Here is a 14,849-nt window from a genome sequence, read left to right as displayed (position 1 = left end):
ATTTGACGAGTTCTTTTCATTTCCTGTACTATTCTGTAGTATTATCATGCACTGTTGAAGAGCTGCACTCCACCACAAGCGTAGCTGCATTTCATTGATAAGTTTCAGAGTAGCAGCCGTGTTAGTCTGTATTTTCCACTGCACACATCCGATGAAGTGAGCTGTAGCTCACGAAAGCTTATGCTCAAATAAATTTGTTAATCTCTAAGATGCCAGAAGTACTCCTTTTCTTATTTCATTGATAGGTTCAATTATCATTACAGCAACAACTATAATCTGTGAAGCACTTTCCAGACACAGGAAATGAATGGTAGCCTACCATATATATAATAGGCTATAGAGACTTACGGGTTTCTATGGTCAGCTGCTTTCTTACAAGTTTAATAGCAGAAGTGAGTTGAGTAAGCTCTGTATCACTGAAATGGGTGTTGAGAAGCTTAATTGGTGATATCAGAATGCAAGTCCAAAAGATACAGCCTAATTTTGAATTTTAAGCCCTTTAAAGGCCATTTGGTCTATCTTTTACAGAAAATCAAAAACATGAGTATTCCGTAAGTGTTAACATAAAATGCTTAGAGATCCGCAGATGAAAGGCAGTGTAGAAATGTAGAGAGTACAAAAACACCAAACCAAAAATTAAGATAGTAATGATTATAGTAAAAAGATTAAAGAGCTTCACTGAAAAGTTGTAACTCAAAAAGGTAAAAGACAAGACATTCATATAAAACAAAATTCTACACACCATAAAATAAATGCTTTTACGGTGCTCACCTCATGTGTACAACCTTCAACAGTCTCAACGGCTTGCACCTTTACTTTCGGCATCAGGTCTGCCAGACTAAATAAAGAAAAGTTAACTAGCACTATCAAACTATACTGAGGGCATATTATTACATCTCATTCTTACATCAGTAAATTAAACATTTAAAAAGATGACATTATGACAGAGGGAACTGGCACCAAAACTACAACAGGGTATCAAAACTGCTAACAAATATACTTTAACCACCATTTTTGGATTTGCAACACATTTTTTAAAATTAATTATATAAATCATAAAAATTGCCTTATTCTATCAATGCCACCTTCACAGCAGTCAGCATATGCTGAAAGCCTCTTAAGTCAAACAGTCTTCAAAACTGAACAAAGCAAAGTATAGGCATGGTGTATATACTATTGTTTTCAGATTCCCCCCTCACAAGACTCCCCTCTTGATTTCTGAAAGTGTCTGTACCTCAGAAATTAGACTGCTTCTCAGGCAGCAGCCTGAACTGAAACTGGCAACCAAGTTGCCAGACAGTCTCACTTATGACAACAAGGAGAGAACACCTCAACAATGTGACAGGCAATGTAGCCTAATAGAAAAGGCACAAGACTAAGAACAGAGAACTCCTACATTCTCCCAGCTCCAACATGAACTTTTTGCTCTGGGTCAAATCACAGGCTTTCTGCCTTAGTTTCCCATCTGTAAAATGCAGGACTCGTTATCTCCCTGTGATGCGGCAACATTTAATTAATTTTTGCAAAGAATAAAAGTTCACAAATTCCCCAAAATGCATGCAAAACCCTCCACTGACTTAGTCCACTGGAAAAAAATTACAATGTACATAGACCATAGCACAGGGGTTCTCAAACTGGAGGTCAGGACCCCTCAGGGGGTCATGAGGTTATTACATGGGGGGTTGCGACCTGTCAGCCTCCACCCCAAACCCCGCTTTGCCTCCAGCATTTATAATGGTGTTAAATATATAAAAAGTGTTTTTAATGTATGGGGGGGTGGTCGCACTCAGAGGCTTGCTGTGTGAAAGGGGTCACCAGTACAAAAATCTGAGAACCTCTGCCATAGCACAAGTGGCTAGGTGGTTCTTTCCCTGAAGCAACAGGCTGCAGGGGCCAGAATCACCCCTCATATGTTATTATACATAAAATGTATTAGTAAAATTAGCATGCACCCCGCACAAAACAAAACCCTTCTCTATGTTTCTGAGGCCAGCACTAAACATAGTGGTTTGATCACTGGGCAAGAATCCATTACACTTACAAATTCTAGTCTGTTTGGAATGCTTTGACTAATTTTACCCCAGCAAGCACAAAGAAAATTCAGTCTTAAAAGACCTCTATCCACTTCTAGAGCCACCACAAGATCACAGGTCTACAGCACTCTTCATGACTGAACCCCATCCACTATCTTGTCTATATACTCCCACAGCTCTTTCCTCAGTACGCCATTTTCCACTGACCATCAGTCAAAGACAATGGTTTGTTTCAGTAAGCTGACCAGCAGCTGCCTCCTTGTGCATCTCTCATTTTCCCATCCCTTTCTATAAAGCACAAGCCACAAGTTCATCACTTTTAAGGTGGCTTCAACCAATAACCTGTTGACCAAATTCCAATGGCAACACTTATTAGTAGCCATTCAAACCGCACCAGCCATTTTTGTTTGTTGTAGTCACTGCCTTTACAGCTCTTTAAGATCTCCAATATTGCAACTGCTCTTCCCTGAGAGTAGTTTGACTTAATAACTTCCCAAAGCTTTCTCATTCATTTAAATAATCCTGACTCTAGACCTTTAACTTGGGATATAATTCAGAGCACCTTCACAGCAAACACTCTGCCTATACCAGATAACAAACTAAGTCTTACTTAATATCTTCTGAAACATCCTCTATCTTGGATTTCTTTCCAAAAATGGCATAATCCGTGCTATCAACCTCTGCCTCTCTTTTCTTTTTTCCTGGGATGTTCGTAGAGCCTGCTGGAGATTTGCCATCTGAGCGTTTCCTGTAATGCAAACAAACGTTAGATTTCAGATTTGCCTTTAAAATACCTCTAATGGGGGTGGGGGAAGGAGAATGGCTCTGCTATTTACGGTGGGGTACAGCTTGGGAACCCGTGTTTGTAGAAAATGTTGTTTCCAACCATAAAAAAAATCTCCCCAATGGCTTCTGGAAAATGCCAAACTCACCTCAGCCCCACGCTCTTGGTGGAGATCACAAACTGCCTGGGGGAGAGACCGTGTGCATATACCGCACTGAGCGTGCTGGGGCCAAAATCCAAAACGGATGTAAATCCCCATTAACCCCACAACGGCCAGGGGCCGCCTCTGCCCCAAACGGACATAAACACGGCCTGTGGCCAACACTCTCCAGTACCGCCTAAGCGGGAGCCGGGGGGGATCGGGCTGCACCCGCCAACCCAGGGGGCCAACCCCACCGCTGTGGGGAAAGCGGCGCTGCATCCCGGGAGCCCGACTCTCCCTTCGGCCCCCGCCGTGGGGACGAGCGCAACCCCGGCCCCAGCGCGTGCGAGCCGGCGCTGGATGGGGGGAAGGGGAGGGTTATACCGAGGGCAGAGCCACGGCCGCGCCGACTAGCCACTCACCCGGCCTTGCTGGCAGCCTCGGCCGCGGCCGCTTTGCCCTTCTTGGCCGCAGAGGCGGCGGCGGCATCGTCCTCGAACACGCTGAACAGATCGTCTCCAAAGGCGTCCGCCATCGCTCCAGCCTGTCCCACAGCGCCCCGCGCGCACCACAGAGCTCCTCCCCCGGCCCTGCACTGCGCCGGAAGGGGAAGGCGCGCGCGGCACGAGCCGGCCTGCCCCGGGGAGGAAATCCCGCAGGCGCCCTACCCACGGGTGGAGATAGACGAGATGTTCTCGCCCAATACCGCGCTCTCCCAGACGCAGGCAATCCCACAATGCATCGCGGTGCCACCAGCATCCTGACGTGACCTTTGGCCGGAAGTGGCTGCAAAGACCATAGAGTCCGGATTTCCAGCAAGCGCGGACGGGTGCCGGCCAATCAGAATATAGCTCCTAGCGCGGGGGTGAGGCTCTGTGGTACCCGGATGTAAAAAGTCAGGCGCTGTGTCTGCGGGGCCGGCTGGCCGCCTTGCCGTGCGGGCGCGATGGGCGGCAAGAACAAGAAGCACAAGGGGGGCGGCGCGGGGGCCGGGGCCGTTCACGCCGCTGTGTCCGCGGCCACTGCCGCTGCCAGGGCTAAAGCCGCTGCCGAGTCCGGAGCCGCCGGGGAGGCTGTAGGCAAGAGACCCGCCGTGAGGCCGGCCCTGGTATCCAAGGAGCCCCGCGTCAAGCAAGGTAGCGCCGGCGAGAGATCCTCTCTTCCCACCTGCCTGGCCGCCACACGCGGCCGGCCGGCGCCGCTCGCCTGCCCCCTCCGCGCGCTGTTCCCGGCCCCCCAGGCTGCTGCGCTCAGGGGGAGGGTCCGCAACTGCAGCGGCCGGGGACTGGTTTGGCCCCTGGGGCGCTGCCCCCCGTCCCGCACTTTCCCCTGCGCTAAACCCCCCTTCAGCCGCGGAGACGGGCGCGGTCACCCTCCGGGCACGGGCACGGCGGAGCAGTCGGGGCACGCGGTAGGACGGGTTTAGTCAGGCGCTGCTGCTGGGAACTCGCTGGGCACTGAGAGCTGCCCTGGGCTCCTGCTGTTTTTATGCCTCGTTGCAGTACGGGCAGCCCTAAGGCCTCCGAAGTTATGAGCTGGACCCACACAGATCAGGTGATTGACTGAAAAATCAGGATACTTTAAATAAAAAATAAAAGATGAAGATGGGAGCTACCTTTACGATTCAGATTTCCACTCGCAACCGTGAGAGCTCAACACTGTTAAATGAAAGTTGAGATTGAGTTATAATCAAAGGAGCTGGAGCTTTAGGAAGAGCAAGAGCCTCCCATACCATATAAATTGCCAAGTATCAGGGGGTAGCCGTATTAGTCTGTATCCACAAAACGAACAAGGAGTCTGGTGGCACCTTAAAGACTAACAGATTTATATGGGCATAAGCTTTCATGGGTAAAACACCACTTCTTCCGATGCATATGAATTGCCAATACTGTGATTACCCGTAATGGGCGTTCTGCAGTCAGCATCACAGTCAGTGATACCTCTGCAGCCCCTTTGTCTTCTGCGGCATTACACAAGTGTTGCTGTGGGCAGAATTTGGTACTGAAGTAAACATTTCTGATAAAACATGACAGAATAGTATCCACCTCACTTGCCACCAACTGTGCTTGCTTTCCAGGGCTCACAGGAGTAAAGAGCAGTGAAAACATATTTTATTCAGTAAAATCTGCAGATCTATTGAGCTGGATAGTTATAGGGCTTCTAATGCACCTTCCAGTTAAAAATATAAACGATATCTTGTGTTTTTTTTCCAAGCCACTGGGAGGTTAATTTTTTTAAGAGCTTCCTGTGAATAGGAATATTGTATGTCTTTATACATATGAAGAACATGATAGAAAACTAAGCCAACGAATTGGACATTTAGTTCCGTATATGGTATGGTATTGCCACGCCTCTGTGCCGCTGCTGGCAGGGCGCTGCGTTCAGAGCTGGGCGCTCGGCCAACAGCTATCAGTCTTCAGCTGCCCAACTCTGAAGGCCGCCCAGCTCAGAAGTAAGGGTGGCAGTACTGTGACCCCCCCCTGCAACTCCCTTTTGGGTCAGGACCCCCAATTTGAGAAACGCTGGTCTCCCCTGTGATATCTGTATAGTATAGGTTAAAAAGTACACAAAAGACCAGATTCTTCAGGTGGGGTAGGGGGAGACCAGATTTCATGGTCCGTGACGAGTTTTTAATGCCATGAATTTGGTATGGCCCTGTCTATATATAAAGTCAACTCTGGAATAGGGAGGTGAACAGAAAGTATAATCCAGAAGATTATAATACTAGAAAATTTTGCCAGTATTCATGTGTGTCTACCAAACCCTATGGAATCCCAGTCAAACCATATGCCACAAGATGCTTAAAAATTTCAGTTGCAATAAATCCTCTACCTGAAAAATGTATTAATTCACAAGCAACTCCTGAAATAAAGTAGTTACTTAAGGGTTGGATATGTCCATCTATTTATCAAAAAATGTTATATGCCTTCTCCTACACTATAGGCAGGCCATGTGTTTCTGCTTTAGATGTTTAAATTGTATTCCAATCTGCTTTGCTCGTTTAAGTAATATTTCTTTGGAATTTGCAGGTCCAAAAACCTACAGTTTTGGTTCCACACCTGATTCTAGTGCTGCTGCAAATCTGGATAAATCTATCCTTAAAGTGAGTATGTCTTTCAAGAAAAAAACAGCTTCATTCTTCCTAGTACAGTAACGCCTCACTTAAAGTCATCCCAGTTAACTTTCGTTGCTGATCAATTAGGGAACATGCTCATTTAAAGTTGTGCAATGCTCCCTTATAACATTGTTTGGCAGCCGCCTGCTTTGTCCACTGCTTGCAGAAAGAGCAGCCAGTTGCAGCTAGCTTGTGGGGGCTTGGAATCAGGGTGGACCAGCCCCGCTATCAGCTTCCCGCTCCCCTAAGTTCCCTGTGAGGCAGCAGCCCAGAAGGCTATCAGTTGCCGGCAGTTCAGCTGTCCCTCCCCCCGCTGCCATGTGCTGCTTCTGCCTTCTGCCTTGGAGCTGCTCCGGGAGACTCCTGCTTGCTGTGGGGGGGGCTAATGTCAGGGTGTCCCCCTCCCCCCTGCTCCTGCCCCTTGCTTACTCAATTTCCATAGAGCAGGGAGGGGGACACTACAGAACTCAGGATGGAGGAAGCGGACTGGCTGCAGGGGCTGTCTCAACTTGCTGATCTCCTTAAAAAGGCAGTGTACTTAGAGTGGAGTCGGCATACTTTAAGGGGCAATGCTCATCTCTCACATACACACAGGGTGTGTGTCTGTGTCTCTGTCTGCCATGCTGTTTCCCCTCCCTCCATTTGTGCTGTAGAGTGTGAGGCTACATTAAGAACAATGTGTTAACTCTTGAGGGCTCAGCTGTTCTAGTTCATCAGTTAGCAGTAAGGCATTCCTTGGGAAATATCCCACCCTCTGACTTTACCACCTCAACCAAGCTTCACAATCATCATTGCTCTGTGTGTGTGTGTATATGTATATATGTGTGTGTGTGTGTGTGTATATATATATATATATATATATATATATATGGGGGAGAGAGAGAGGCTGGCTGGCTGTCTGTCTGTCTTAGTGTGTCTTTTGTCTGGTGAAAAAAATGTCCCTGGAACCTAACATTAATTCTTATGGAGAAATTTGATTCGCTTAACATCGTTTCACTTAAAGTCGCATTTTTCAGGATCATAACTACAACGTTAAGCGAGGATTTACTGTACCTAATTCTAACAGGAAAAAAAATTCTTTCATGTGCTACAGACTAAAAAACAAGAAAGCGTACTGGACTCTAGAAATCTGCAGGCATACTTTTTGTTGAGTTTTATGTGAAGGGTGGAGCAGCTTCAAGAAAACAGTCAAGACATATTAGTATTTTCATAATGAGGAAACTTTGTCTGATTTTGAGTTCTGTGAACTTTAAAATATTTGATCTCTGAAATTTAACTTTGGTGTATTGTAAAAATATATTGCATGCCAAAGAGCTGTGCAAAACCAGTTTCTTATGATGGTGGGTTTTTTATAGGATTTTAGTCTCTTATTGACATAAAGTTTGTGATCATAACAGGATTTTGTTGCCTATGTAAGATCTAATCCTTTACATAAGCAGCTTCAATAAGATTGACATGGGGATTAAGGGCAAGCAGGATTTGGTCGATAGTCTACAAATGACAGGTATTCAAAGGATGTTGAAAATAGCCAAATATTGCGGCCTGATCAAGTCACTTGTTTTTGACAGTGTTTTTTTTTTTTTTTCAAATTAATATTGTCATATGTCAAAGATCGTGTCACAACTTGTCTCTATACAAAATTAATATAATATGACTTGAGTGATCTAGTTGGTACAGGACATTATTTCTTTTGGAAAGCCATGTTCTTGTTAGCTGAAACTGCCTCTGCTATTTTTTTGGAGTGAGAGTATAGTTTGTTTTCTACATCCTTTCAATTCCTCGAGTCTGCAGAGACCGCTAGCAAGAGTGCAAAGCAGGAACTGAACTGAGTCCATTTGCTTATTTCACAGAGCAAGTCACAAAGTAGTTACCTGCAATATTCAGTTGCTGACTGCCTGCTGTTTTGGATCTTAATATGTGTGTTTTGGTTTAAACTAAAACCAAAACTTTAAATTTAAGCTGGAGGCCCAGGTCTCACTTAGTGGTTTCAGTGGTGCTCAAGCAGATCTGTTTATTTATCTTGGTTAAACCTCTCTAAGAGCTACTGTATGTTTAGATAGCTGACAGTTTAAGTCCTAGTTCTTTGTCTTTGGGTTTGTTTATTTGTTTGTTTGTTTTTTTCATCTGGTCAAAAAGATTTATTTGGCTCCCACTCATGTGAAGAAATTGTATTTCCCTAAAAGCAAAATAGGCCCCCTCTTTAATAAAGAAACCTGAATGTGGAGAAAGCTAAGAGAACATCATAACTTTATTAAATAAAAAAAACAGAGAACATTCATTCTTCTGCTAGTATCTTGACCAACAATACACATAAGAGAGGTTTCCAAAAATAGGCGAGAATTGGAAAGATAAAGGGTTTTGCGGGTAAGGAGTCTTCTACCTTCCTATCTTGTCTGTCCCTGATGTTGTTGTAGTGTATCTTAGTTTATATTTGTAAGATTTTATTTAATTTGTAATGACTAGTATCTGTCTCCACAGGTAGTGATTAAAAGTAACTTGGAAAAAAGGATTATTGGAGTCATCAATGAGCACAAAAAGCAAAGTGATGACAAGGGAATGATTTCTAGAAGACTTACTGCCAAAAAATTACAGGTGGAGTACAAATCTTTTTTTTTTTTAAATCTAGATCAACATTTATTCAGTGATCGTAAATAGGTTACTTTTCTGTCACTTTTTACTTTAGTATTTGGTATAAGCCAAGTTTTCTCATTTTGCAATACAACATAATTTTGTTAAAAAACTCTTTAAAATCTCAGATATCGAATGCAATTGGCCAGTTGAATGTCCTTGCCAGTGTAAGTCAATAGTTGAAGATGCTTGGGTGTGAGGTGAAATAAGTAATAATTTGAGTGGAACATAAGAGGATTTGAAAACTCCAGTGGTGAATGGGAAGCTCTTCTTGGCAAGTATGACTGTAGACCACCTATTTTTTTAGTATTTAAGATTTCATTTTAAGAAGTTCTAGTTCTTATGGTGACAAAGAACCTTCTAAAGTTAAATAGCTGCAGTGTTTTCCTGAGCATGCATATGGCTCTAGTCAAACCCTATGGGGAGTCATAAAACTGTCAAGTAATGTCAGTTTCATGCTTGGGAATGCAATTTTCTCCAGAGTAAGCTTAAATGTGCTGAGGACTGGTATGGAGGCTGAGGGGAGGGGCAGATTACTAGAGAAGTTCCTCCATAGCAGCCAGGAGACTGGAGAAAGAATAGAGCAGTTGTTTCCTCCCCCTCATGCTAACCAAGAAGCCCTGATGTGAGAGTGAAGAAACACAAACTCCTGTTCCCATCTAGCAGGTTGATGGAAGGGATGCTCCACTCCCATCAGATACCCAATAACGAAAAGCTGGAGTCCCCATGCAGGATCTAGGGACAGAATTTTCCCCTTTCCAAAAGCTGGGGGTGGCCTGGAGCTATGCTCATCACAACACTGTCTTTGGATCATTGATGGAGATTTACCACCCTTGTCTTTCTGGTTGGTTAGGTGTGTGAAATTATTTTTTTTATTTTAAATGAGATTTAACAATAATCTTAAATAGTGAATTTTGTTTATTCTTTAGTATGCTTTCTGATGCCTGTACCTTTGCAGTTTGCATCTTTTTAATACCAAATTTCTTCTCTTTTCAGAATTTTACAAACTTTTTTCTAAATTGGCGTTATTTCTACAATTTAAATCAATGTCCTTCTTAAAACGTACTAATTATCTTTATTTGTAGGATGTATATATGGCTTTGCAAGGATTTTCTTTTAAGACCGAGGACATTGAGGAAGCTATGAAAAATACAATTTTGTATGGTGGTGATCTTCACTCTGCACTTGACTGGCTTTGTTTAAACCTTTCTGATGGTAAGCATCATGCCTGAGAAGTGACTTTAGGTGCCACAGTTTTTTTGAATCGTTTGTAACTGATTCCTATTGAGTGAGTTTTGTCTTGTTTTTAGTGACTATGACAGTGTATGGTACCACTTATTCTTAAGAGCAGGGATTTCCCTTTTTCCTTTTTCTTTCACTAGCAATACCATTAGGTATACTCTAGAAAAACAGTTTACATAAAAATATGGTATAGAAAAAGACAAGGTGGGTGAGGTAATATCTTTTATTGGACCGACATCTGCTGGTGAAAGAGAAGTTGGTCCAGTAGAAGATATTACCTCATGTGTCTCGTATCCTGGAACCAACAAGGCTATGACAACACTGCAGATAGCATGGAAGTATGTTCCTATTGTAGATTGAAGAAGCACTCTGCAGCAGAGAAATCTTAGCACCACAGCGTCCCTCAGAAGACTCAAAGGAAATTCATTAAGTCATAAATACAGATAGAAAATCCCCAAGAGGGCCTCATATTCTACAGTTGCCTTTAAAGATGTGAATTATAGGTGGCTTGTTTTAATTTGACCCTATTGTACAAGAGCAATAGCAATCACTGTGGTGTGGGAGTGCAGTATAGTAGTAACAGTTTATTTCAGTAGGATTAGTAGTAATTAGAACCAGGTGCTCCAGAGTTGCTGCTTTTTCTAGCTGTGCTTTGGACTTTCGCCTAACTTTGGGCAAGTCATTTAATCTCTCTTTATCTCCATTTATGCATCTACAAAATAGGTATAATAAGCAGAAATCAATATCTGCTCAGGTGAATATTAAGACCTGGGTTTGATTAAGTCCTACATGATGTTTATTTCTTATTTTTAGTTTGCACCCAGTGCCATTGAAAGTATCTTCAGTTATTTTTTTCTGTTACTTGGAATTACATTTTATTTTAAAGATGCATTACCTGAAGGATTCAGTCAGCAGTTTGAAGAAGAGCAACACAAACCTAGAGCAAAATTTCGTTCTTCTGTGCCATGGAGTGAAACTCCTCCGTTACCAAACAGCAAAAAGAAGGAAGATGGCCCTGAAATAAAGGTAATTTGAGGAATTATGAGAAGGAGTTTTCAATGGTTAAACTCCCACTGACTTTAGTAGGAGCAGAGTTATGTCAACATAGAAGATTATCAAAAATCCTATCCTACGTGTTCAGTAATTTAAAGTACATAGAAGGATTTCTAGTCTAGAGTGGAGTGGTTATAAAGGTGTAACTTGAAGTTCAAAAAATGAAAGGTTTATGAAGTTTTGGTGGTAACATTTGACTTGCTGGAAAAAATACAAAGTCCCAGTACAGTTAAATCTCCTACTCTCCAGTCCCCACAACCCATTAATTCTATTTACCACTGCTGTATTCTATAGAAGAACACATACGCTTGACGTAATTTTTATTGATTTGTGCGTATATAAGTTTGCCTCTGTGGTTTAGGAGTCCAGTACCACAAGTTATTAAATCTTAATCAAGATTCCCCACATAACCCCCTCACTCCCTGTTCCCCCATAGTAGTTGTAAAACATTTATCTCGCCATCAAAAAGGCATATATATAAATTGTGTGATGTTTTGCAAGATCCAAGAAGCATCTTCATTTTTTTAAATTGTTTTGAATTTCTCAAATATTGACCAAAACAGCGATTAAATCTTTAGTTTCCTTTACAATTATCTTTTTAATTGTGGCTATTCTTTCTAATAGAGAGATACTGGGAAAGACAAAGAGATGAGTATGAAGGAATGGATTCTACAGTATGCTGAGCAACAGAGTGATGATGAGAAAAGCGAGTCTGTGAAAAAATCAGAAGATGAGGAAAAGTTTGACCCTGTAAGACGGAGAGCAATTTGTATAGGGAGTCTTTCTTTCATATGGCAGTTTTCATGTGGCATTTATCTGTAAACTCTGGCTCTATTGTATGTGTATTTGTTGAAAATCAAGGGCTGAATAACTGATTTAATCGTTGTCTTAGTTTTTGTAGATTTGACAGCATTGCAGGCAGAACGAGGAGGGTTTAAAAAAACCCTTCTAGAAGTAATGCTTCCTAAGTCATTCTTCCTTTTTGTTTTTGTGTTGAATGCAAAACTTTTGGTGCATAGTGCTAGAAAGGAAAATGCAGTCCCTTGAGAGACTTAAACAAGTGGGATAACTGTTGTTTTCCATTCCCACACTTAGCCTTTTATTTTTATTCATGAAATTAGAATTGTTCATTCTCTTGCAAAAGGATTTATTTCATATAAATATTGTGTTGGTGTGGACGGGGGGGTTGGGAGGGAATATGCTTTGTTATGTAGTTTGTAATTAATTTCACTTGCAAAATATCTAGGACGTAACTAATGATCTTGTTTGGAACAGAATGAAAGATACTTGCATTTGGCTACAAAGCTTTTGGAAGCAAAGGAACAGGCAAGTTCCTCCAAGCAAGATAAAGACAAGCAAAGCCAGAAGGTGGCACAAGAAAAAATAAGAAGAATTCAGCATGGTATGGACATTCAAATTATCTGTACCTTTTAATAAACTTACATTTTTAATTGTTCAGTCACACTTTTGCTGGTAAATCTATCAACTATTAGGAAAAATCTCCTTAAGATGATACCTTAAGTACCTTTTAACTGGTTTCACATCATTGCATGAATTGCAGACCTTCATGAATTTCTTTTTGGTGTGACCCAAGATGTCAAAAAATAACTGATTTTACTGGGTGCATTTCTGGCTGTCCAACCTGTCACATTTTCAAAGGGTCAGTGATAAGCACATAAAGGAAACAGGTACTGTTTTTTCTTTGCAGAAATGGCAGCACTAGAAGAACATCCTGTGTTTAATCCAGCTATAAAAATTTCAAACCAACAACAAAATGAAAAGAAAAAATCTCCTTTGCCTCCTGAAGCTAATTTGAACCTGAACTTGCTTGAAAAATCTGGAGCTGCTGCAGAGGAAGAGAAGGGTATGATTGAAATTCAAAACAATACAAACTTCATTTACTGTACTCCAGTTAACTAAAGATTTGTAATGGCCCCTGGATTGTGCATTCTTCTGTATGGTCTGGGACATCAAACCCTGGATTACAGTGAAGATAGGATGAGCTGATTTTTAACTTCCCAGTTGGCTTTAAAAGCAATATATTAATTGTAGCATAGCAGCTTTAAAGTTTTTTTTTGTTTTTTGTTTTGCCACTAATTGTCACTTACGAGTTAGATCATGATTTGAATACATCTTTCTGTAGATGGAAAGCTAATGTGCTGTTTCACTGCGTCACCCGGTTAGACGTTAATTTTCTTCAACAAAGATCTTTAATGGTTGAAACCTTTGACTGTTGTTTAAATATAGCAACAAGAATGAGTGATATTCTATACTGGTCCTGAACCACCAAGATTAAATCTAGTATTCTTTTTAAGAATTCTAGCAGTGTGCCAGATTTTCTGTAATTAAGATTAAGTATAGATGTCGCCATACCAGTATTCTCTGTCTGATAGTGGCTAGTATCAGTACTTACTAAATATAAATGCAAATATAAATATAAATAAAAAATTTTTACTTTCTACTAAAAATGCCTAGGTTAAGAGGAAAATTACTTTGGGTTCATTCAAGAATTAACGTTTGGAGCGTCCATGTGAACATCTAAAATAATGTAAATTTTGTTTTTACCATTTCAGTGAAAAAGAGGGAGCCTCGAGATATAAGGAATTTTGACTACACTGCTCGAAGTTGGACTGGTAAATCTCCTAAACAGTTTTTGATCGATTGGTGCAGGAAAAATTTCCCCAAGAGTCCAAATCCTTCTTTTGAAAAAGTTCCGGTGGGTAGATATTGGAAATGTAGGTATGTACTTCTAGTAAAGCTGAATTTTCTACTGATTCATTTAACTGTCTAAATGCTAGCTACTTACATTTAATTGAATGACTCTAAGCATACATATTTAGAATTTTCTTTTTTGGGAATTTTTTTGACTTACACAATTTAATGAATTTTACACAAATTTGTAAAATCGGTGTCCCTGAATATGCATTTTTACTGAAAAAAGTGTTGGTTGAAAAATTTTACCCAGCTCTACATACGGTTACCTTTCAGACAATATTTTGCAATAATGCCCACATCATCTAAGTACAGTAACTCCTCACTTACAGTCGTCCCAGTTAACTTTGTTACGTTGCTGATCAATTAGGCAATGTGCTCGTTTAAAGTTGCACAATGCTCCCTTATAACGTTGTTCAGCAGCCGCCTGCTTTGTCCACTGCTTGCAGAAAGAGCAGCCTGTTGGAACTAGCTGTTAGGGGCTTGGAACCAGGGTGGACCGGCAGCCCCCCATCAGCTCCCTGCTTCCCTAAGTTCCCTGTGTGGCAGCCACCCAACAGGCTGTTAATTGCCAGGCAGTTAAGCTGTCCTTCCCTCCCCGCCCCCCTACTGCCATGTGCTGCTCCTGCCCTCTCCCTGAGAGCTGCTCCCAAGAGCCTCCTGCTTGCTGTGCAAGGGGCGGGGGGATAGGGGTTCTAATGTCAGGGTGTCCGCCTTCCTCCCCCTGCTCCTTTACGCCATCAGACCATCTCCTCAGTGGGGACATGACAAGGCTAAGGATAGAGGGAGCTTGCTGGCAGCAGCTGCTGTCACAACTTGCTGATCTACTTAAAAAGGCAATGTACTTAGATTGGTGTCAGCACACTTAAAGGGGCAATGCTTGTCTCTCTCTCATGCACATGGTGTGTATCTGTGTCTCTGTCTGCCATGCTGTCTCCCCCCCTCCATTCCTGCTGCCTTCCAGAGTGAGGCTACATTAACAACAATGTGTTAACCCTTGAGGGTTCAGCCGAGTGATAGTTCATCATTTAGCAGTAAGGCATTCCCTGGGAAATATCCCACTCTCTTCCACCCTCTGACTTCACCTCAACCAAGCTTCTCAATCATCATTGCTGTGTACAGTATTAAATTGTTTAAAAC

At 42.1% G+C, this 14,849-nt stretch overlaps 2 protein-coding genes across 5 annotated transcripts in view; one reads left to right on the top strand and one right to left on the bottom strand.

Moving 5' to 3' along the window:
- The window catches only part of MTREX (Mtr4 exosome RNA helicase), a 102,376-nt gene extending 98,719 nt beyond the window's left edge, over positions 1–3,657 (bottom strand). For all 3 annotated transcript variants that reach the window (XM_073343937.1, XM_073343938.2, XM_073343939.2), the window contains exons 1-3: positions 3,382–3,657; positions 2,644–2,781; positions 772–838 (exon numbers count right to left, since the gene is read on the bottom strand). In XM_073343937.1, coding sequence (XP_073200038.1) covers positions 772–838; positions 2,644–2,781; positions 3,382–3,494 — 318 coding nt within the window. In that variant the 5' untranslated portion in view covers positions 3,495–3,657. The remainder of the gene's footprint in view (positions 1–771; positions 839–2,643; positions 2,782–3,381) is intronic.
- Positions 3,658–3,833: 176 nt separating this feature from the next.
- Positions 3,834–14,849, top strand: part of DHX29 (DExH-box helicase 29) — a 35,535-nt gene continuing 24,519 nt past the window's right edge. Inside the window, exons 1-9 of one of the 2 annotated variants that reach the window (XM_073343934.1) lie at positions 3,834–4,095; positions 5,989–6,062; positions 8,553–8,666; positions 9,788–9,917; positions 10,831–10,970; positions 11,622–11,747; positions 12,273–12,399; positions 12,706–12,861; positions 13,571–13,736. In XM_073343934.1, the coding sequence (XP_073200035.1) occupies positions 3,906–4,095; positions 5,989–6,062; positions 8,553–8,666; positions 9,788–9,917; positions 10,831–10,970; positions 11,622–11,747; positions 12,273–12,399; positions 12,706–12,861; positions 13,571–13,736 (1,223 nt within the window). In that variant the 5' untranslated portion in view covers positions 3,834–3,905. Of the gene's footprint in view, positions 4,096–5,988; positions 6,063–8,552; positions 8,667–9,368; positions 9,556–9,787; positions 9,918–10,830; positions 10,971–11,621; positions 11,748–12,272; positions 12,400–12,705; positions 12,862–13,570; positions 13,737–14,849 lie in introns of those variants that run through there. The other variant, XM_073343936.2, reaches the window with a different exon arrangement.

Source organism: Lepidochelys kempii, chromosome 5, assembly GCF_965140285.1.
Source record: "Lepidochelys kempii isolate rLepKem1 chromosome 5, rLepKem1.hap1, whole genome shotgun sequence".
Taxonomy (NCBI): Eukaryota; Metazoa; Chordata; order Testudines; family Cheloniidae; genus Lepidochelys; species Lepidochelys kempii.
This window is presented reverse-complemented; position numbering and strand designations above follow the sequence as displayed.